Source organism: Eutrigla gurnardus, assembly GCF_963514095.1.
Source record: "Eutrigla gurnardus genome assembly, chromosome: 4".
Classification (NCBI taxonomy): domain Eukaryota; kingdom Metazoa; phylum Chordata; class Actinopteri; order Perciformes; family Triglidae; genus Eutrigla; species Eutrigla gurnardus.
Window position 1 is genome coordinate 29,304,157 of NC_139918.1, and position 24,754 is coordinate 29,328,910.

Here is a 24,754-nt window from a genome sequence, read left to right on the forward strand (position 1 = left end):
AGAGGACTATGTAGAGGCCTATGTAGAGGCCTATGTAGAGGACTATATAGAGGACTATGTAGAGGACTATATAGAGGACTATGTAGAGGACTATATAGAGGCCTATGTAGAGGCCTATGTAGAGGACTATGTAGAGGACTATGTAGAGGACTATATAGAGGACTGTAGACGACTATGTAGAGGACTATATAGAGGACTATGTAGAGGACTATAGAGAGGACTATGTAGAGGACTATAGAGAGGACTATGTAGAGGATTTTATAGAGGATTATGTAGAGGACTATGTAGAGGACTATAGAGAGGACTATAGAGAGGACTATGTAGAGGACTATATAGAGGACTATATAGAGGACTATGTAGAGGACTATGTAGAGGACTATATAGAGGACTATGTAGAGGACTATGTAAAGGGCTATATAGAGGACTATATAGAGGCCTATGTAGAGGACTATATAGAGGACTATATAGAGGACTGTAGAGGACTATATAGAGGACTATGTAGAGGACTATGTAGAGGACTATATAGAGGACTATGTAGCGGACTATGTAGAGGACTATAGAGAGGACTATGTAGAGGATTTTATAGAGGATTATGTAGAGAGGACTATTGAGAGGACTATGCGCTGCCGTTATAATAAACGTATTTTCCCAAATTAATAAATAAAGTGTTAGATGTACGACTTCCAGCTAGATTTTAGTTTTACTTGATGAATAGAGGATTCAACCAAACCTGATCCACTATCACAGTTTGCAAGGATAAACTCAAGAAGATAAATGTGATCATGGACCTCATTAGAGACACACCATGTCTTCTTGTTCTATATTCCACCATGCCATTACTGCTTCAACCTTTGCCCCCCAGAATCCAACACATGACAAAGATTACAAGTTGGTGGAAAAAGAGCAGCCAAGAGAGAAGACAGACAAATGGAGGGAGAAAGTCTATCACAGAGGCTGTCTCATGGTTATCACATCTGAATTGGGTGTTTCTGCCTGATAATTAACGTGAATCATGGCGCTCTGTGGAAATGTATACTCTAATTGGCAGTGCAGCAGGATAAAAAAAACTTCTGGGTCTGAACTCACATGAATCCAAACAGAAAGCAGTTTATACAGAGGCAATTTGAAATTATACCTATATTCCCCGTACGCCTAATTAAACTCGTCTTCAGTCCTTCTGTTCACCTACGCATCGTTATATAAACAGAGATGACGCGCTGCCGGTTTCATTCATTTTATGAATGGATTCATTTATGGCTGTGCTCCATTCATGATCGGTGTTATGTGTGAGGTGATATGACAAAAAACACAGTATTGACAGCTTTTTGAAACCAATCAGCCTCGTGGTAACTGTACTCGCTCTTGGAAGATTCGTTAGGTTCTTTTATTCACGTCTTCTTCCAGCAGCCCCCCTCCCAGCTAATACTTTGTTTATTAAGGATTAATTAAGATTTGTTTAGAATCGCCTACCTCATTAAATTACCAAATATAGTTATCTTCAAAGATCGCAACACAGTTAGATATTCATAAGAAGTGGTTTCACAGTGGATCAAATATTTATTTTGTCTTACTTCGTATGCAAAGGAGCATGCAGAAAAAGGAAAAAGTAGAATATTTAAGGGACGAGTAAAGGGAGGGGAGGGATTTTGGGAGGAATCGTGTGGGTTTTTCTCTCTCTCTCTGTGTCGCTCTCTGACATTTGAAAACATTTTTACTCTTTATTACTTGCAGCTTCATGCCAGAGTACCATTGCAGAAATACAAGTCTTATTTCATCCATGCAAGATTGTGTGAATACCTGTCTGTTTATTTGTATTTAGGCTACGTGTGCGTCCATACTGATTAGACTCCTTTAGCTACAACCAGACGGCAACCTCCTGTTCTGAAGAGTGAAGCCAAAGCTGAAGTGCCTTAAACTTGCATTCTCACTGCTGACCAGCAGGGGGCGACTCCTCTGGTTGCAAAAAGAAGTCTGATTGCATGGAAGTCTATGAGAAAATGACACTACTTCTCTCTACTGAGGCCTCGCTGTCGCCACTACCACACTATGCAGTTAGCTACTAAGATGACTTGAATTTCCTTCGGGATCAATAAAGTATCTATCTATCTATCTATCTATCTATCTATCTATCTATCTATCTATCTATCTATCTATCTATCTATCTATCTATCTATCTATCTATCTATCTATCTATCTATCTATCTATCTATCTATCTATCTATCGACTTTACCACTTAGCTGTAAAGTTGACCTTGAGTTATGAAGCTAACTTCGTTAGCAGCTTCAAACCAGAATCGAGATGGATCCAGATCCAGTAAGGTTGCTAAGGGTGTTTTGTCAGATCCACCCGTCGCTCCTCCGCAGTCCAAATATGGTCACTTCCTTCACTGGTTGCAAAAAATCCAAGATGTCGATGGCCAAAATGCCGAACTGGAGGCTTTAAAACGGATGACGTCACACATTGGTTTATGGACCGCCGTTTCGAAGCCTCGAGTTCGGCATTTTGGCCGTGGACATCTTGGATTTTGGCGTCCACAAGTTTTATGGTTGTTAGACGTCTGTAGCTCGAACTGTAAAGCAGTGACAAGCGAGTAAAAGCAGTGCATCGTCACCGGGCTCAGAAAGGATTCATCTGACAGCTCAGTCCTGTATGTCGTCTCTCTCTCTCTCTCTCTCTCTCTCTCTCTCTGCTACCTGCCACGGCAAGAAAAGAAATAAAAAGGTTGACCGGGGAGTGACAGGTTGTGCATGTATGCTCCGTCGGGTTTGCAGTGTTGAGTACAGTCCCTTGACTTTCACTTCAGCAACTGCAAGTTGTATTATGCAGAGATCTGGGCAGACTGTAGCCTGAAAGGAAAATATACCATACTTTATATTTGATGAGTGTGAGTCGAGTGGCAAATGAAGAAAGAGACAGGTGCTGCAACGTAGACCGAGCCAGGATTTTAGCTCCCTGATTTTATTTTCCACAATTTCTTTTCCTGAACTTCCTCCTCTTTGGTGTATCATTAAGTCAATACTCTCAGAGTTCTGTCAGACGTTTTTCTCAGAACATAAAATATATTGCCTGTTGCAAGTTTTCTCATTACAAACACAATGGTCTTCATCTTTATTTGCTGTAATTCTTTTAATAAAGTGAATCCTGTCATCCAGTTTATTCCAGTTTAGGATATTTATCTACTTTGGCCCCTTGTGATGGTCACTGTGGTCACACCAATTTTTCATCATTACAATGGCATGTCGTCAACAAAAGGTTGAATCAAATATTTATACTTAAAACAACCAAAAACACGTTTAAACTGGCCAAAGCTGGAGTAGCCTCGCAAACAACCAATCAAATGAGAGCTGCAGCAACAGGGCAGAGGTCATGAGAGGTCACCACCAGCTGACGCAACGTTTCTGCAGAGCGACCTGAGCAGCCTCTTGATCTTTTCTTTTGACATTGTCTAAATTTAAAGCTCTCACACATTTTCAAAAAAGTGCATATTAATAACCATCCTTGATCAAAGTGTGTCGCCACATTTCTTTGACATTAAAAAAAAAAAAGACGTGCACACAAAAGGTTCTAGTATGAATAATTTGGTGTTTTTCTCTTGACTTATAGGAGAGACTTTGAAATAGCTTTGATTTTTTTTAAATCACGCATTGCATTGTGGGAGCAAGACCTTCGCAAGCAGGAAAATTGCCAGAGGCAGCGGCCATCGCCCATGGAAATCTTCATTTGATTTTTTTCCAATTTGTAGAAACCTTCCTCATCTTTCAGCGGTAGAAATACAAAAATAATATTTATTAGGATGATTTATGTTAAGGAGTTAACGTTAGCTACCGTTTCAGTCGGAAAAAGTTTTGTTCTGCTGATGTTACCAGATACGCCAGGATTATTTCTCATTTTCAAACTATGAGCATAAAATATAATAAATAATTAGAATTAGAAGTTGAATTTTGTGTAATTTATTTTTTGACAGAAGTGTGAATGGTTCAGAGGACATCCTGTAATTCTGCAGAATGTTCTGCTTTAGGGTTGAAGGAAATGTTTCTGGTAATTTTCTCCCAGGACTTTATCTGTTTTCCTACAGCGGACAGCAGTTAGGATCCTGTCTAACATTTTGTACTTACATTTGTTCTTGAATCCATTCAGTGAAAGCCTTTGAGGACAGTGTGCTTTTTTTTATTGGGCAGAGCGCTTCATATTTCTCTTTTCCCAGCAGCACCTGCGGATATTATGTGTTTTTTGGGGTGTAAAATGTCAATCGGCAATCCTCCCAGCAACAGGCAATAAACTGAGACAAAAATAACAAGGCCACAAGGTGTTCCAATGTGATTAAAGCAACAATGTCGAGAAAACTCTGGATAACTCTCCGCCAGTAGATGTTTACCTCGTGTGTCGTGGCCCTGGGCTTTTAAACATCCTCGAGTTTTTTCATTCACTCTGCGGTTTGAATAAACAATTTCACCTTGATGCCGGGTGAACAGTTATTTTATTTTTTCATTTATTTGGCTGCACAATGAGCTCAACGCCGCCGCGCTGTGAACACATTTTCCCATTTGCTCCACAATTTGCGTCTCTCACCCCGTGATTTAAACCAGTCTCAGCGCCGACAGACGGCCGCCGAGGAGAGGAACTAAACTTCGGATCTTCAGCCGCAGTTATCGCGGAAACAAGACAAATCTGTCTGGCGTGTGATGAACATTTAAGTAGTTTTGGTGTCCGGAGAGACGCTAAATCTCCTTGAATCTGTCTTCCTCCAGTCAGCTGAAGTTTTCTTCTCCTTCATCTCATTTCGTCTCGTTGCTCCCCTGGCCTCTTATCTTTCCATCGCTCCCCACCTCCTCGTGTTTCCCCTCTGCCTCCGGTACAACTTTGTTACAGTCTGGATGTACTTGGTCATTTTTTTCCCGTCCAAAAACAAAAGCTCCAGAGAGAAGTGGTTTTAGCCGTACAGCCGCCGTGACATTTTCTCAATCGAACGGGGGCCTCTTCTGAAACAACTAAATGCCAAGCGGACACCACGGGGCACAATTAGGCCGCTACACTGGAGGGAGAGGGAGGGGGGAGGGGGGCGGCTACAGCTAGAACACCCACCGCAACTTGACTCCCCTCTGCAGCCCACCGCTGTCCTCCAGTCATTTATTTTACTTTCCTAATTGCTTTAATGGGGTTTTCAGGGGCCAGCCTGTTCCTGTAAGCTAGTGGCTGCACACTAACTCTCTATCCGTCCGCCCTCTGTCTCCATTAATAGGCGCAAATCTTTGGTAATGCAATCAGTTGACAAGCACATGATTGTAGCCACTGCTCATTAAGACATAGTTAATTGTTGTCCTTTTTTTTCCCGCTTAATTGCTTATCAAGCCGTGATTACTCACACGGGCAATCACACTAATCTGGTATCGGCCAGTTTGTTTCTAACGTGAAAACCTGAGACAAGCACATTTTGTTGATCCTGTATCGACCATGTAGAAGTGTAGATTCCCATTCAAATCCACGCAGCAGGGCCGTCAGAGCAGCAGCCATCTTTTTGTGTGCTGTTGCCATAGAGAGGCTAGGCCACGCCCCTTCTGGTGGACCACCACGGGACCTTAAAGTCCCAGTCGGCAAGTCTGGCGGATGGAGGGCACTCTGTCAGATTTTGAATGTTTACAACTCTCAGTTTCCCCCACGACCACCGAGCTCCTCCCCCACGACCACCGAGCTCCTCCCCCTCGACTTTGTGCCCTCTGAACTCCCTTAGATCACGCCACCTTTGAAACGCGGGTCCGATGTTGACTCTTGTTTTATCACGGGCACCGTCGCCATCTTTCTTTTTTTCCTTCTTTTCCACCGGTGTTTTCTTTTCCTTGGTTGTTTTGGACCTCCTCGTTTGGGTTTTTAACGAGGAATTGGAAGCTTGTTGCTACTTCCCTCCGCCTCCCCCCTGTGATAGTGGAACGACCCGAGGGGGGAGGGGCTCTGTGTGTGCACGAACACAGCCCTGCGTGCTGATTGGACAGGATGATCCGGGCGCTGTTGATTTTTGCAAAACAAACAACAGGCTCTACGTGCACTTAGAGGCGTGTTTTTGTCTAAAACCGGATGATTTATGTTGTACCGCAGTCGACTCCCTTTAATAGTCACAGTTTGCACAGACAACCTGGATACACTATATAAGCTTTCTATCAGAGCTGCTGTGTAGTTGCATCCCGTCCTGAGAAGCTGTAAAGTTGCCGACTGAAACGTTGATAAAGTCGAGAGCTGATCCGTCTCCTTTAATGCACACGATGGCCCGTTTGTCTGTGTGATTGAACCAGCGTTCAGTCAGTCTGCAGCCAAACAGCCGTGTAAACTGAAGCAATCCAACATTTGAATAAAGAAATGAGTGGAGGCCGGAGCTTTGCATGTGCAGCATGTATTTGCTCGCTATGCCGTGATTGGTTTAGTTGGAGTGTGGCTCCCAGGCAAGTGGACGTGTCAGATAAAGGCAAGCAAAAACAAAAGAAAAGACATTTGTTTTCACTGTTGGGAAGCTATGGATTTAAATCTGGAGCCAGATTGCATCTGGGTAAGAGAGAGTTGTTTTCATGTTGGGTTTTTTTTAATGCTAGTCTCGCTGGTGTGATGATTCTGTATAGATTTCAAATTTAATTAAAAAAACAATTAAGCATGGTTCTTCATGTCTTCTTGGGGGCTTGTCATTGAGCCTCTTGCTGGTGAGCACTAGAGATATTGTATTAATACATACACAGAGTGTACTTCTGTGCAAGGATAAGTACACTTGAAGTTGTTTATCACACAAAAGTACACGAAAAACACTACACGAAATTGTGCTTTTCTACAATTTACATTCAGCTAAAATACACTGTGTTGCTATGGCCTGCGTGTGTGTGTGTAGGCATGTGTGTGTGTGTCTTCATGTGCAGGTATGAGTCTGCTGTTTCTGTGTGTGTGTGTGTGTGTGTGTGTGTGTGTGTGTGTCTCCCTCCATCTTCTGTCTCACCCCCCCTCCTCCTCCTCCTCTGAATATCCCCCCTTTGCTTTTCAGTGGCGATGGGTGAGGGGAGGCGGGAGGAGAGGGGAGGAGTGCAGATGGTGTGGTCTGAGAGAGAGAGAGAGAGGGAGAGAGAGGTAGGGTGAGAGAGAGAGGTAGGGCGAGAGAGGCAGAGGGTGACTGGCGAGCGGCGGGCTTTTTTGGCAGGGCCGGCCGGTGGGAGGGCCCATTGTGATGCAACGTTGCATAAATAATGCCACGGGGCTTCTAAATGCCGCGTTGCCATGGGGACCTTTGTGCCTCAGTGAACACCGTGTGTGTGTGTGTGTGTGTGTTTCATGGCCCCCGAGGAGGGAGAGAGAGAGAAAGAGACATAGAGAGAGACAGAGGGGCTGCAGTCAGCTCAAGTGACACTGGAGTCTCTCTCTGTCTTTCTTTCTGTCCCTCTATCGCTCGCTGGGTTTGACCCGGGACAGATGAGAGTCCTGAGGAGGGAGAGAGGGACTGTTGTTGTTGCTGCTGCTTTTTGATCAGCAAAAAAAAACAGGAAATTGTGCTATTTTTTTTTTTTAGTGTGTGTGTCTGTGAAGCATGGTCCACGTCAAGGTACGTCTCGTCACTAGTCCTCTCTTTCACTCTTTTTCTTGGTTCTTTAATCTGTTTTTGCTCAGAATCCATTCCATCGTGGTCCCTGGCTGTCGCTCTGCAGTAACAGGTGTCTGCCCCGTCGGGCCTGAATTGGAGGGAGAAGAGATCGGTGGGATCAGGGAGTGGGTGGGAAAAGGAGGGAGAGAGAGATCCCCCTTTTGTTTGGATGTTTTTCAAGAAGCCTTACGACCGAATTCTCACGGCTCGCCATCCAGCTAGTTAGTCAGCTCGCTTAGCCGCCGGGGCCTCTGTTCTCTCAGCTGTAGGAGCGCCAAACAAGCAAACAAAACAAAGACAAACACGCGCGTTTCATCTTTCCCTTCGTCTGCTCTGGAGATGTCGCCTGGAAGTAGGTTGTTTCCCCCCCAGGTTTTCCTTTCTTTAAATAAGCCAGTGATTGGAGTGATTTGATTACAAAGGGGGGGGAAGCTTGCACATGCAGAGTTGTTTGAGATGCCGTTTCTTAAGTGTGCGTTGTCATAGGAAGTCTTGCAGCTTTCTTGCTTTGTAGCGAGCGGTCGGTTTTGTGTTTGCATCAAAGGATCGCAGCTTTTGAGTTCAAATGAGCCTTTCAGCAGTGAGATCATAGGCGCTAACACCACCATGTGTTTTCCTACCGATGATTGGCTGCATGATGAAACTTTAACGCTGTGATGATTGATCTCTTGCAGATAAGCGGGTTCAGTAAACACGGCCAGCTCAGCACACCTGATGTAGTCAGGTGGTTTTTGAAATGATCTGTTGAGCGGTTTTATTTTCATGTGATGGAGTGGAGACATGAAGCAATGTTGCTGTTGCTGTTGCAGCATTCACACTTGTGAGTGTGTGTGTGTGTGTGTGTGTGTGTGTGTGTGTGTGTGTGTGTGTGTGTGTGTGAGCATTACAGCATGTAAACATCAACAGACTGTTCTGCATTCACAACATTTCCCACTGACAGAAGTTACATTAAGTGTTTTGCAGCCATTGAAGTCAGTTAGAAACCTTTTAGATCACATCCCCGGTCAGATTGTTCACCTGATTACTAATATATGCTGTAAAAACATTATAAAAGATACATTTCTTCATATTTTTATATCAAAAGCTAATGTTTTATTCTTAAAATAAAATATGATGCATGCTTACATCAGGTAGTACCAACTGAAATGCAACTTCAGCTCTGCACAGAGCAGGCAGCAACATGTGGTTCTGAAGAGTGAAGCCAATGCTGAAGTGCCTTAAACTTGCAATCTCTCTGCCAGCCATCAGGGGGCGACTCCTGTGGCTGCAAAAAGAAGTCCTCATTTTAGATGCATTCAAACACAAGATAGATAATCTTCACATATTCCAGCTCGAAATGATGTGCTGCAGAATCCATACATACGCATCCTATGGTTCTGTGCACATACGCATGTCTTTCTAAATATGTGTGTGTGTTCCAGTTGCCTTAAAGGGATAGTTGGTGAGTTTTTCAAGTGGGGTTGGATGACCGCCATTGCCTGCAGGCAAAACACGGACTTTGGCTGAGCACTAATATAAACCCACTTCGCCCAAACTATCCCTATTAATAACAGGACGACGGTGCATAATTACGGTGAAATCTGCAATTTGATTAGTTAACTTATTACATTAACGATTCATTATAATCAAATTGTATCATTATGGAAGCCTCGGAGTTGCCTCAGGCATCATCAGTGTTTAAGCTCCCGCGGACCGGCACTGAAAATACAAACTGTGCAATATAAGTAAGATTAATGTTCTTAATGGTCTACTTATTGCTGCGACATGTGGTTTTTGGCGATGTTTAAAGGCATTCCAAATGTTAAAACAATTATAAAGTTGTTTCTCTGACCGTGTCTGTGCAAACAGAGCAGTCTGACTTTTCATTCGCTTTTTTAATGACATGCTTTCTGAATATATGCAGCTTTAATTTTGCTAGAAACTGCAGTTCATCGTTGGATGAGTGAAAAAGTAACACACATAATGCACGTGTGCTTGTATCACTAGATCCCAGAGGTCATTGTTTTGCAATTCACAAGTAAGTCTCAAGTCTTTTTGCCCTCAAGAGTCAAGTCCCAAGTCAAGACCAAAAAGTCCCAAGTCGAGACCAACAAGTCTCAAGTCGAGATCAACAAGTCTCAAGTCAAGACCAACAAGTCTCAAGTCGAGATCAACAAGTCTCAAGTCGAGATCAACAAGTCTCAAGTCAAGATCAATAAGTCTCATGTCGAGATCAACAAGTCTCAAGTCGAGATCAACAAGTCTCAAGTCAAGTCCCAAATCAAGACCAACAAGTCTCAAGTCAAGATCAATAAGTCTCATGTCGAGATCAACAAGTCTCAAGTCGAGATCAACAAGTCTCAAGTCGAGATCAACAAGTCTCAAGTCAAGACCAACAAGTCCTCAAGTCAAGATCAATAAGTCTCATGTCGAGATCAACAAGTCTCAAGTCGAGATCAACAAGTCTCAAGTCAAGTCTCAAGTCGAGATCAACAAGTCTCAAGTCAAGTCCCAAGTCAAGACCAACAAGTCTCAAGTCGAGACCAACAAGTCCCAAGAGTTTCGAGTCCTCTCCAGTCCCGTTAGACGATAAGCTAGCATTAGCTTTCATTCGAAACGAAGTTGGAAGTTGTTGCATCTCCGTCTGTAATCTTCGAACCGCATGTTTTGCATATTGCAATTTGTTTTCTGTTTACCACCTCGTAGTTTTTATACCCGAACGAAAGTAACTTTGGTATCATTTTTGCCAACTCTCGCGTTGTTTGATGGTTCTTCTCTTTCTTGCTTGTCCTACAATTTGATTGGATGAATACTGTCTGATCAAAACAACGTGGATCTAATTTGATTGGATGTTGTGCCGACAGCACAAAAGTCATGTGACTGGAGTCCACACCTCTGCTAGATCCTCACACACAGAATTTGTGCCGTGTGCAATCTCACTTTAAACTTTAACAATTGACCATTCGCTTCTGAAGTTTATGTCTTTTAGAAGAGATCAGAGCTCTTTTGTGACAAATGATATCCGAGGGAATACTGATTGATGACATCTCCTGTTCATGACATGATTTATTATAATTCCATCACTTTTATTATCTGGAAACCCACCAGAAAACTGTCAGAAACCAATTTAAGATCTAAATCATTATTTCAGTGTGTGGGCACCATGTGCTCTACTGGATTTGAAGATGAAATTGAAATGAATGTATTAGTTGGGTTTGTTGTTGTTAATTGGTTAAATCAGTTACGTGTAATCAGCTGTAATGATCACAGCAGGCACAAATACTATAATCAGCTGATGGTGTGTTTGCATGTCAGTTAATTGGTGGTTATGAATCACGTATTGAATAAAATTAATTTAACATAAAAACAATGTGTGATGTGCATTTTAGCTCACTAAAATATTATTTTTAAAAATATATATTTATTTCAATTATTTGACATCTTAGCTGCCAAAGTAATTTACATCTGATTTCAAAACAGTACGTCATCACAACAGCACATTAAGGCAGCGCAACAAAAAACACTTGATTTTGAGACACATAGTGGTTTTTTTAGTGCATCTGTGCATGAGTGCTAACTGATTTGACTGATTTTGGCCTTGATTTCATCTCGAGTTCAGTAGATGTTCTTGTGAATGACACTTCCTGGAGCTGCTGCGTTGACGACACTAATGACCAAATCTCTCGAAACAAACTTTATCAAGTGGAAATAAGAAATGCACAACAAGTTTGTGTAGTTTGAAGGTTTGGTGGATCAGACTTGTAATCATAGTGAGCCTCGCTGACAAATGAGAGACTCATGGTGTGAAAATATCTTGTTTTCCATATGTGCGTTTCCATCCACCTGTTTTTATGCACATTGACAGCATATGGAATTAGATTCAGTCTGAACATTTTATTCAGTGTATCAACATCCTGCAGTGTTCTGCTTCAGACAAACTGTGGTGTTGTGACTGACAACCTCCTCCATCCCTCCCCTCATATCAGCCGCCACGCAGTAACACCAGCTTGCAAGCTTTAGATGAAAGCTTTCATGTGAATCTGACAACAAACCCCCCTAAAAAAATAAAATCTCCATCCACCAAAACTTCGTCTGTTTCCCGACCTTCCTAGTCGCAGACTAACAAATGTCACATTCGGTGAACGAGCGTGAAACTGGCGGATGCAGCGATATCTCCACCACAGACTGAGTCCATTTCACAACAACTCAACAATGTGTGAGAGACAACGGGGCCAGAATACTGTTCAGGATGACTGTGAATGTGACTACAAATAGAAAGATGACACTTTCTCTCTCCCTCTGTTTGACCAGGAGTTGCAGTTTGAACGTCTGACCAGAGAGCTGGAAGCCGAGCGACAGATCGTCGCCAGTCAGCTGGAGAGATGCAAGCTTGGCTCTGAGACCGGAAGCATGACGAGCATCAGGTGTGTTTCGTGTGTTTGCCTCGCACCTGTCCGATCCCTCCTCCGTGTGCGCTCTACCTGTCGGCTGGGCTCTCGCAGGTCACCGGCGATGCAGCTGGTCGCGTTAGAGGTTACACGCCTTGATTCCTGTCCAGAGTCCATCCCTGGGATAGAAACCACAGGTTTAAAAACAATTGTTTTCTGCTTTGGGGGTCTAGATTCCTCTGGTGCAGATCGTGTTCCTTCACCCACACACTGACTGCAGTAGAGCTACAACATGTCTTTATATTATATTATATTATATTATATTATATTATATTATATTATATTATATTATATTATATTATATTATATTATATTAGACACATCAACATGGAAGACACATCTGTGGCTCTATTTTCACTTTTGCCTGCATTTTCAGTGGAGCTATTTTTTCTTCTTTTTTTAATCAAACTGAAAGTTACCTAGCTAGTTAACCCAACTAAGTGTTCAACTGAAAGCTGCATTAATTGATGCTTTTAAATACTGATGTACAACATGACATATCATAACCAAATTAAGTTTTTATGTCGGGCCCGTAATTCTTCTTTCAGCTCTGTTTTGGTCTCCACCAACTGCTGAGGCAAATATCCGCATCTTTAGCTGTTAATTTAAGTTAAGTTCACCAGCTAGTCATTATCTTTGTATGTTGTTTGGTGCTGGGAAGGTAGCATAAAGTGTTTTACCTGCCGGTAGATAAACTTAATGTGTTTGAACAATTACTGTAAACTCCTAAAACCAAAACAATGAGCTGAAGATGCTTCAGAAAACTGCTTTTTTTATTAAGAGGAGTCATATTTTAACTGTATCCTGGCCACTGGATGTTAATGCTAATAGCTAATACTTCAGAGCAGCTTTAACTCATGAGAAATGTTAAGAGCTGTTTTTACTTATCAGGTCGTTGTACAACTACATTCCAGTAATTACGCTCACTTCAGCTGACCTCCGTTTGAAAACACGTAGCCGTTATCAGCTCTCACTATTATTGTCCCTCCTCTCGCTCCTCATTATAAACATGCAGAATGACAACAGAGAGGTGAAGGGGACATGGAGCAATTAAGTTGTTATCGCTTTATAAAACATGTTGCTCAATCCAGACTCATTTGCAGAAATAAGTACAAGTGGAGCTCGAGGATGATCACTTGAGACCTCCTATGAGTCTGATCGTATGAGTCAGCTGTCCTTCGAGGAAGTAAAAATAGAAAGTAAACGGATCTGTCAAAAACTCACTGTCTTATTGAGTTTATTGATGCGATCGAGTTGCAATCCGGAAGCTCTTAACCGCACATTGACTGCAACTCTAAACTCAGGAGGAATTTAATTTAGATCACTTTGAACTTGAAAGAAATTTGACCTTGACTCTCGCAGAGTTAATGGAGATTTGATGATCATGTAAGTGACTGATTGATCAAATCATTTCTCATTTAATCAACACTTTAATATGGATTTGTATTTAACCTGAGGAGATTTTCAACTTGGAGCTAAAGTGCATTGCATAGACACAGACATGTTATACTGTGCTAACATACAAAGACAATCTCTTATGTCAATCATTTCCTCATTTGTGGTAACATCCAGAATTATGTCGGGTTTTTTTTGCTGAATTTCTTCTGTGGCAAGATGACCAAACGCAAAATGGATTTTCGCCTTGCGTTACTTGCATGAGTTTGACGGCAGCATCATTTGTGTTGATTTGCGCCACTTGTGACGTAGCATAACGTAAAGTTCTTGCTTGAGTTGAAATATTTCAAATCAAAATTAATTAATTTTGCATATTTATGCCTTATCACCACGTGAAAAAATCCCTTCCCGTTCGGTGCGATCGCACCTTAACACGCTTCTGCTTCCAGTAGTCTGAATTGAATCCTGGCTCAGGTCTGCAAATCCGCATTTTTTGCAAACATGACGCCGTTAATTGTCGGTTTAAATTTTTTTTTAAATGTTTTTTTTTAAACTGCATTCGCTTCTCACAAAGCACCAAACAACATGCGGCTTTGCGAAGGAGATCCGTTGTTCTGCTCGCCGCCTTCTTGGTTTTGTGATGGCAGGAAGTAAACTGTGCACAATGCGAGGAGACTTTCATATTATCTGCTGCTTGATTGAGTTTGGACCCGGGCTGCGTCGCCGCTCCGAGCTCAAAGAAACGCTACACATTCCACAACCGGCCCGGAGCGAAAAACAGCACTCCTGACACAATGGAGGCAAAACGCACTTAGCCCGCCTCTCAGGACAACGTAACACGATTAAAGCCTCCGTTTCCCCGTCTCTCTCTCTCTCACACACACACACACAGACACACACACACACACACACTCACACACACACACACTCACACACAATCCTTCATCTTTTCTCCTCTTTGATTCCGTTAAGCGAGCGGGGATTCCATCCGTCTCGAACTAATTACTCATCTGCTGGCATTGTAATTCTCGTTTCAATTTGAGGGTTGGACCAACAAAGAGCAGAAAGACGGCCTGAAAAACCGATTCATTCACCGGTCTAATTAACTGGTGACGCATTTAGCTCCTCAACGCTGTCACGGTGGGGGGGGGGGGGGGTGTGTGTTGAATTGACGGCCCGCCGTTTAAAAACTGCAGCAACAGGGGAGACGGAGGAGGTGTGGAGTCCAAAAAAACCCCCCAAAAAAACCCAAAACACATCTTCCACCTCATCAACAAGCACAGATGGAATAAAGGCTGCTGACTTGATTAGATTAGCGTTATTATTGAGTGAGGAGCACTACACACCGTCTCTCTTCCGCTGCTTTTTTTTCATTGGCCGCCCACTTTGACTTGGAGGTAATTACCGAATGGATAAATGGGTTTTGGCAAAACACAACAAGGCAATGTTACAAGTTTCTAGCGCCTAAAGCGATGAAGGATTTATTGTCCAATCCCCACTGAAATATTAGCATTGTCGCCGTTTCAGTCATGGCTTGTCGCGGCGAACAGAAGGGGCATTTTTTTTAATCGGCAAATGCAGGACGAGCAACGGGAATCTATCTTGGTAGTTTGTGGCGAGACGCGGTGACGCTGTGAAACGGCCGTTTAACGAGGGAGCTTGACAGAGATTGTCGGTGGGTTAGCATCACTTACTGCGAGCTACCATTTCTCAGTGTGTCTGTGTGTCACATTAGCTCGCCATAGTGGCGTCAGCTGTCCAGCATAAAAGAAGACAACACGCTTCTTTTGCAGTTACTTTGCCGCCCTGATCTCGTCCACTAAAATGACATCTGGTTTGTCTGATTGCATGTGAATGCAGCGTCATTGGCTTCCCCAGAGGGGCGGCTCCAGTTTCTAGTCCCAGACAAAACCACAGGTTCATAGGCGGCACAGCACATATAATATAACCATTGTTGTTATGACAACACGCTGACTGTGTGTGTCAGATGCCTAATAGATAGCATCCGGATAGAAAATGTGTGACTGTTTTATGTGGCTTGTGTCCTCGCGGCTACTAAAAAAACACACAGCATTCCTTGTGTCAGGAGAAGGGAATCCCTAAAAACCAACTGATATGCGAGTCATGCGCCAAATATATATTTTTTGTTCTTAAAGTTAGAAGTCGTTTTCGTTTGACCTTCTTCATCTTTTCATATTTGGATTTGACAGCTCTATTAAAAGTGTAAGCAATGAAGCACTTAAAATAATGGAAATCTGTCCCCAGCTAGACAAACAGAAAGTCGAATTAAGAGCGAGCATTAAGTGCGGCAGTGTGGCTGCGAGGGGGGGGGGGGGGGGGGTCCTGTTGTGTTGTAAGATAAAGACTTTCAGAGGTGCTAATGAGATCTTCAGCTCTGCCTTTGTTTCCAGTTTTAATCAGTCACCACAGGTCACAGTGTCTGCCACGGCATATGCTGCTGCTTTATCACTTCAAAAAGCACTGTGGCGCGCGCGTGTGTGTGTGTGTGTGTGTGTGTGTGTGTGTGTGTGTGTGTGTGTGTGTGTGTGTGTGTGTGTGTGTGTGTTGCTCTATCTGTCAAGCGGAGACGGTGTTTTAGTCTGTGGAAAGAAGAGCGGTATATATACGTGACTTCATTAATTAAAGGACCATTCCGCCTCAAATGTCAAGGTAGCAAGTGATCCTCTGGTGGTTCTTCTGCTTGGAAATGAAGGAAATTGTAACTCCATGATTGTTTTGTAAATGTTATTGTTCACTATGGAAGCACTGCTCTTTTCTATTTGTCAATTAAAGTTATAATCTGCATTATTTTCATTTCAAACACCTCCTCCTAACTCACAAAGCCCTCTACAAATTGCAAAGCATTTGGTATTTTCACATGGAGGTCATTGGATTCACTATAGGAGCCGGGCCTCAAGTGGCCATTTGAAGAATTGCAGCTTTTGACATTTCCTCACTGGCTTCACCTCTAGGGATTGCTCAGATGTTATACAGTTGGCCAATCTTCTCGTCTCCCCAGCTGTTAAAGAAGTTGAAGAAACATTTTCCCCATTCATTCATATTAATTCATCTTCAGTTTCTGGACCATACTCTCTGTTATAATCTGCCTGCTTTTACTTATTTCCCAAACACAAAGTTGCCTGAACACTTGGTCATGGTTTAAGTTGGGTTTGGTTGCACCGGTCAGGTGCTTTGCTTCGAGCATCGTTTCGGTGGATTTTTTAAACCAATCCCGGAGCGGTTGGTTTGTCTCTGCTAACCCACGATGCAGCTGGGTGGAAGTTAAGTCTTTGAGTGTGACCGTGGAAGGACAAGGAGGAAGCCAGGGGGAGCGTATGTCTGTGTTTGCCCGGTGTTCCTCACTCTACCCGGTGTTTACCTGCTCCCTGGCTGCGCTCCCCTTTATCTAATCATCCGAGTGGACCCCTGACAGCGAGCACACACACACACACACACACACACACACACACACACACACACACACACACACACACACACACACACACACACACACACCCCGCCATCGAGATACAGATATCAGAACTCTGGCGGCACCGTGGTGGTCATCCGCCTCCTCCCATGCCTGCCATGCTGTCCATATTTTAGATTCTCGTCATCGGATGCTTGTCTGTCTGTCTGCTGAGTGGTGGTAGTGTGTGTTTGTGTGTGTGTGTTTCTGTGTGTGTGAGCATTGCCGGTAATCCCCCCCCCCACCACCACCACCGCCGCCGCCGCTCGTCTGGCGGGGCCCATTACCCAGAAGCTGTCATCTCCCTCTGCTCCTCTTCAGCACGCACCGACTAACGAAGATGTTTGCAGAGGGGCCGCGGCGTTCTCGAGAACTCATTACCTGTTTTGATTCAGTCGAAAAAGACGGCTCTCTAATAGTCCTTTTGAAGGACTGCTTTCCCACTGAAGCGATCTATAGAATTGCATTATAGCTCCCCGCGCGCAGGATTTCTTGACAGTCAAAGAGCCGACGTGAGGCCTGTCAGACAGAACCTTTTACATCCCGGACGGTCAGACAGCTAATTGACTCCTGTAAGCGATGGAGATGAGACTGAACGGAAACCATTTGTCAAGAAATAGAATGGAACAGAGTAGACATCATCATCATCATCATCATCAACCGATGATGTCACATACATCATATTCCCATCAGCGGCCCAACAGAATCATATTTTATTTACGCGACGCGGCTGCTCTTCCTCACGGTGCCCTGTTGCCATGGCAACCTTCTATGCACTAGAATCACCTGCTTTTCACACAAGGTGTAATTAAGTAAACGTGTTATTAAATTTGTTTGGTATGCCGGTAGAGTGATATTAAACAAATGTAACTTCAAACAACCTTGGCAATAATAATAATAATAATAAACTTTATTTAAAAAGCACCTTTCACAACATACAATCCAGCTCAAAGAACCAGAGAGACGAGCCCGTGACAGGAAGTACAAGTACTTCAAGTCTTGTGTTGAGCTGTTCTCCTTTTGAAAAGTGCTCCTCAAGTGTTTGGACTGAAGGCCTTTTTCAGTTTGTGTCAATTTATGTTTTCAAACGGTTACGTGTCAAAAAAACAGAACAAGGTCAATTTTCTGAGCTTTCTCACCACAACGTTATAATATTTAATATGTTCACTATAGTTTACAAGAACACAGAGGCTCTGTAGTCCAAACCAAGAGGGCAAACTTTATTGTTCCTTTCAACCTTGACAAAGGCAGCAAATCCACTGCTTCATGTTTTACCCTTCACAATAAAAGCCCCAGACATTATACAACCGATATGGGATTTTTGGGCCCAATGCCGATTCTGATGTTATGTAGTAAAAAATAAATTACGATAGAGATATATCAGCCGATATTCATTTCTTAAATATACACACGAACAAATAAGGCTGACTGAGTCAGTGTTCTTCATGTTTCTGAATTGTTTTTAACTATCTTATTGTTTTCTTGTATATTTGCCGTATATTTTTTCCTTCACATTGCAATTTTATTTTCTATCTACAATGCAATGACGCAATTTCTGAACCATTCTATTATATTTTGTTAAAGATTTGAGACAATCTGAATCTGAATCACTGTTATTATTAAGTTATTTCAGCATCCTTTTTATCCGTCTATTTCGATTTAAATCACAGGATTTCTTTTATTTTGGGTTGATATAGCCAACGTGTGGCTTGTTATAAACATTCCTGACTTTGCTTTGATCGATAGAAATTAGCTTTGAGTTTGTTGTGAATATTAAGGCCTGTTGGATGCAGGTTAGTTTTCAAAGTTGTCTTTTTTTTATTATTTCTGCATCCACATACCCTCTGTCAACGTCATATCATATGACTGTTGAATATTAACATAAAAAACGTGTTATCATTTGTGTTCAGATTGATTAGGGATCGGTTTCAGCATATGTTCCTTGAAACGTACTTATGCCACATGTCTTACTTAATTTCTTGAGGACAAGTTTCAGAGCGCCAACAACAAATAATCAAGAAGAAAAAAACAAACAAACATCTGGGCTCACGCACGTTCCACATGATTATATATGGCTGTGATATTTTTCATGAGGAAACATCCTATGCATTTTTTTTATTTTACTCCAGCTCATCAATGCGTTTGTTTTTTCTGTTTCTTGTCTTTCTTCTGGGGCAGCGTAGCAACATTTCAGGGATCCTCTCTATCGTGCCCATAAACTGCATCATCTGGAACCAAATTGCACGCTCCCTCTCTAAATGCCAGCGCTCTGAATGGTTATGCCGTCATTGTGCCTGCATGAAACGCACACAGACTTTTAGTTAAAGGCCACTACCTCTCAGACAATGTCCCCCACCCCCTGAATGCTGAGCACAGCCCGGCTCAACCATCTGGTATTTTGAAAAGGCTCTTAAAGTTCTGATAGAATAAAGAGAGAGGGAGAAAAAAAAGGAATATCTTGATATTGGCAAAGCAAATCCTGGTGCGGCATCAGACATCAGAGCAGTGCGCTCATGTGTCGATGAATGATCTGTGCTCTTTAGGCCTTTGATACTGATACTCTCATTTTCATGCAGCACCACCAGAAGTCCTTTTGAGCTCAGATTCGAACAATGCAACACGTACAATGACCACGCCGGTGCCGTTTTTTCATGATGTTGATTTTTTTTTTTTTAACCTTCATTGATCCGGAGAAGCTGACTGCTTGGTGATAACAGCGGTGGATTCATGTGTGTGTTATTATTATTGATCCGGGAGCGAGAGGAAACGGGGAAGTTCCATTTTCAAACGCCGACCTTTTTGTACTCGGCTCATTGATCTACGGAGTCGGTGTGGAGAAGAGAGAGGAGAGTGAGGCAGGAGGGGAAGCCGGGCGGGAAACGGTTGGGCGATGTAGGTAAAATCACTCGGGTTCATAGTTTCCAGGTTTTCAAAACTTTCTGGCCCTTTGTATCAATGACTCCGACTTTTATCCAGCAGTAGACTCAATGCAATTTCACACACTGTGACTTCAGCAAGGGTGGAAGTAAAATGATTATTCTCCTCTGTAATGGAGGAGTTTTTCTGCGCTTATTCTTTTAATGTTATCGACACACGCCCACAAAAAAAAAGGACAAGCATCGGCAGTTTACTTTCTGATGGACGAGGCTGGATTAGCAGGCCAGCGTAGTAACACAAACAGGGAGTCGCCTCACAATGTTACTTCTCGCTTCATTCATGCTCACGTTGTGTTCATGGGAGTTCTCTTCTATTGTGTTCCGTCCTAAATAAGCTGCTGTGACCGGGAGCATATTTATCCGTCCTGATGACTTTGTTTTCAGTTGTCATAGAAGCATTGAGTTTTCAACAAGGATTACAGAAATACTCATGATTTCAGAGTTTTTTTTATTTCTCTAATAAGTCACAACAATGTGATCTTAGCCACACTTTCCCCCAATTTTTCTGGATCTTTTTTTCCTGGATTGAACTGGGTCTGTTAGTTTTTATCTGTGTCTGAAATCACTCACTAGTCACTATATAGTGAGTTCAGCATGTTGTAGTGCTGTCTGAATGTGTAGTGAGCAGTATTATACCCTAATGTACAACCTATGGTCATTAACCGAGCATTATAGGCCATCATGCATGAAGTAAAAAACAATTAAGATGAATCCATGAAGATAATACATTTAATGTGAGCATCATAGCGTCATAAAACAAATGGTCACAAAGTTGTGTATTTATGTATTCATTTTGGAAAATACGCGTCGTGCCTCGACATCGACAACGGCAGCGTATGCCACTCCTTACCTTTCACAATAAAAGCCCTAGACATATACGTGGCATCACTTCAATATGAACCATAAACCATTATCCATGAACGGGTGGATTGTTGCCTAAACCGGACTAATTGTTTGACAACGTTAACCACCTGTCATACGTATTTCTAGAATATGATTAATATGAAACACATCTTTGGTTCTGAAATGTTGACATTCAACATATCCATCCATATTATAAAAAATTACAACCATTAAGTTATCAAACGTAATTTTAAAAAACATATGGAGTAAACATTTTAGACACTTTGTACTGAAGCAAGTCATTGTTAGCTTCCTCCCTTTCATCACTTATATTGAGGTACATTGTTTACGACCATATTTCCAAAGTCGAAGCTGTCACAAAATTGCAGTCGGAGAAAATCTGTCTTTTTGAAAGAAATAATAATAAATGAGAGGGAGACGTGGGCGGAACGCCGAGAACCAGAGGACAGAGGGGTTAAAAGGAGGACAGACGAGGGAATAAAGAGTCAACAAGGATGCCGAGCAAGGGAGCAAGGGAATAACGAGATGAGCCAGGAGGCGAAGGAAGGCGGGGGAGGGGAGGGGAGGGATGCATTCTCATGTTAAGCCCTTTTAACTGCTACACACTGAGTTAGCATGAGTCACTCTGAGACCCAGACACTCTTAATAAGCCTAATATCCTCCAAAGTCACAGACAGTCTCCGTCTGCCACACTGTGTGCGTGTGTGTGTGTGGTCATCTGCTATATTATTGATCCGCCAGCAGAACGGAGACAGACCTGTCACACGTAAGCTCCAATAAAAACCTTCTTAGTCCACAAACACACACACACACACAACGGGAGATTTCGCACACAGACGCACACAAAAAATGCACTTGAACACACAAATACATATTCATGCCAGCTTGAATTTTGAGGCTCAAACGAAGCATTCAGGTTGACTGGAAGAGAAATGCAACGCCGCTATAATGTTTTCGACACATTTATTTTGAGGGCATTTGTGATTTTCCTTTTATTGGCATAATGTGCGTTGAATCATTTCCCAAATGCATACTAAGTGTATTTGTTTTGGGAGCGTTCTCACTAATCGCACACAACGTCGTGTCAGAGAGGCGAGGCTTGAACTTTTAGTTCAGTGACCTGCGTTTGAAACTCGTTATTTTTGCTGTATTTTGATGTTCTGAGCAAAAGCATCCGCGGTTCATCATCATCAATTTACCGTTTGAAAATCCAGTTGTGATACGCCGAGATGAACTTAAATGAAACCAAAGGGATCCTGTGAATAATGCATACGACTTCATGGCCTCACGCAACAATGCTGTAAATTTACATGGCTGAGGTTGCCATGGTAATATATGGTCTAGAGGAATTTCTCACACAAGTCTTTTCAGCGTCTTAACCTTTCCAAACATGCATGGTTAAACACATGAAATCATAAAGCTGTTTTTCTGTTTGTAAACAGTGATGACATATTTTGTGGGCGGAGCCAAACTGGTGGTAGGAAGTGACAGTTCTGTAGCAGCATGTGAGCACCAAAATCATTTAGGATCATCTGGACGCCTCTATGATTATTCTACTGGTTTTCTAGCAGAAAATGGGCTGTCTGACATTAATAATTATCACCATATGATACTGACTCAATGTACATCAGAACATATTATGGTGGAGAAACGCAGAATCTAGACAAAATAAAAAAACTCAAGGCAGACAAATCTCCTGATGCTTTCCAATCAAGCCTCACAATATTGCTTGTTAAGGGACTGCCCTCCGTTCAGACTACCTCGGTCACACAATGAGACATGAACTGTTGATAACAAAACTTAATTAACTTAATTCCTTTTTAAGAGTTTCGCAGCCGAGCACACACCTGGGAGCCGGCTGCAGCGGCACGAAGTGACTGAGAACAGATCGTTGGCCATTTTGGCCACACACACCGATGTTCTCCTTAAATTAGCTCTGGAAGTCTGCCATCCAGTTAAGTGACTTGGCTGGACCAGATCGATGGTGATAAGGAGACCTGGCACACGGCTTCTGGCGGTGTGTGCGTGTGTGTGTGTGTGTGTGTGTGTGTGTGTGTGTGTGTGTGTACAGTCCAAAGCCAGCAAATTGATTTGACATCTAGCTAGCTAGAGAGTCGACAGCCACAGCTTTGGCTTGTCGATCTGTAGAGAAACAACAACAATAAAAAAAAACACGGTACACTGCTACTACAGCGCTGACCGTTGGCCTAAACACAGAGCGTTGGCACCGGGAACGTGTCACGTATCGGGTTCCAGTGAGGACTCGTCCAGACAGCGGCGTCGGGGCGACACAAATTCACGATGGGAATCGTGCTTCAAGCATTTACCTTCTTATTTTGTTGGCCCCTAAAACCAGATTATGTGTAGCTTGTGTTATGTGAATTAATTCTATCAGAGTTGAGGAATTAAAAAAAGATCAGGATGAATGTTTCACTTATTACCAGTGTTGATAGTTAAATATTCAAGGAAACCAAACATTTCATCCGTTTGTTTTTATATGTCATGTTGATTAAATGTGTGTTCGCGGCTAACACACAACACAACTGTCTCTCCATTTCTGTTATCCAACCTCTGGCGGTTTGTTCACGTTCAACATAGTGTGACTGACTCGTAATCAGCTTGTTGTGCTACCTGTTGGTGTAAAGCTAAAAGTTTCCGGGCCGAATTAGTCGGCAACCTCCGCTTCGGAAAAGTGAAGCCAAGGCTAAAGTGCCTTAAACTGGCCATCAAAGGGTGACTCCAGATTACATGTAAATCTACATTGTAAACGTGAGTTTATGGTCTCAATCTTTAGTTTCAAGTCTTCTTCACTCCAGCATGATGTCCATTCAGAGTCGAACAGACCAGAAAGCAGGGGATGCTTTAGGGGGCGGGGCTACCTGGTGATTGGAAGGTCACTACCGTCACAATCAAGCTATGCAATTAGCTACTAAGATTACTTTAAAATAATTACCTATACGTTTTACCTCAAAATTATGACACTCATATTGTTAGCAGCACCAAATATGGTCACTTCCTTCACAGGTTGAAAAAAATACCGGATGAAGATGATGGCTAAAATGCTGAAGTCGAGGATTCAAAATCGTAGACCACAAACCAATGGGTGACGTCGTGACAACTTCGTCCACTTCTCATATATACCGTCTATGAGTGGAACTCACGCTTATTCATTTTCATCCTGCATTACATGCATCAATTTACGTACCTTATATTCTGCATGTGGCTGCGTTCACCGGACCGTGACCCTCGTGTTCAGCACCTTCAGCACTGCTGTCCTTTTTTTAAGAAATGACCTCCGAGCTCTTATTCCAGAGGGAGGTTTTGTCTGTTGACAGTAACACTTATTTATAGCCCTTGACAGGCTCAATATTCTGGCCTTTGATAGCTGGATAAGAGGGGAGGAGATGAGGAGAGCGTTGGCCTACTGAAGTCAGCACACATCAGCTTTCGTTTGTATGGTGAAGACTGATCATGCCACTCTGTGAACACCGGAAGTGCTGCTCTCTTACACTCTTTCTTGGGTTTGGCTTTGTTTTTTTGTTTTTTTTTTCAAAGGAAGGCTCGAATGCAGCGCCATAAGAGAGATGCATCATATCTGACATGTTTGTCAAGAGATATTTCTATCCACACGATGGATTTGACACGTGGATTATTTTATCTGCCGACAGAAATGTGAACACAAACCTCGAGAGACGTTATCTGTCTCTGGGCCGTTCAAGAGAGACTGTCTGGCCTCACGCAGAGAACCAACATGCCCCCCCCACCTAGCTTCTCATTTAACTCCTGGCCCCGAGTCAAAATGGCCGCCTCCCACACTGGCAGTCGAGGGAGTCAATCTGACCAATTTAGTGGGTCACGGGAGACTTCTGCTACTCTCTCTGCCTCTCTCTAACCATTTGTTCGGAGCATGTGGCCGGGGTAACGGAAATGGCGAGCGGCTCCTCGTCCTGCTGCGCTTTAATCACTCGCCTCAAAGCGCCTCGTGTTTTCTCTCCGTCTACATGGCAGAGGGAAGGAACGCTCTCCTCTACCCCGGCTGAATTCCTGTACATCACA

The 24,754-nt window shown here is 42.8% G+C and overlaps 1 protein-coding gene across 3 annotated transcripts in view; it reads left to right on the forward strand.

Annotated features, from left to right (window-relative positions):
• ctnnd2b (catenin (cadherin-associated protein), delta 2b) overlaps nucleotides 1-24,754 on the forward strand; it is a 131,339-nt gene that overhangs the window by 31,856 nt on the left and 74,729 nt on the right. For all 3 annotated transcript variants that reach the window (XM_084007674.1, XM_084007675.1, XM_084007676.1), the window contains exon 3: nucleotides 11,898-12,010. In XM_084007674.1, coding sequence (XP_083863800.1) covers nucleotides 11,898-12,010 — 113 coding nt within the window. The remainder of the gene's footprint in view (nucleotides 1-11,897; nucleotides 12,011-24,754) is intronic.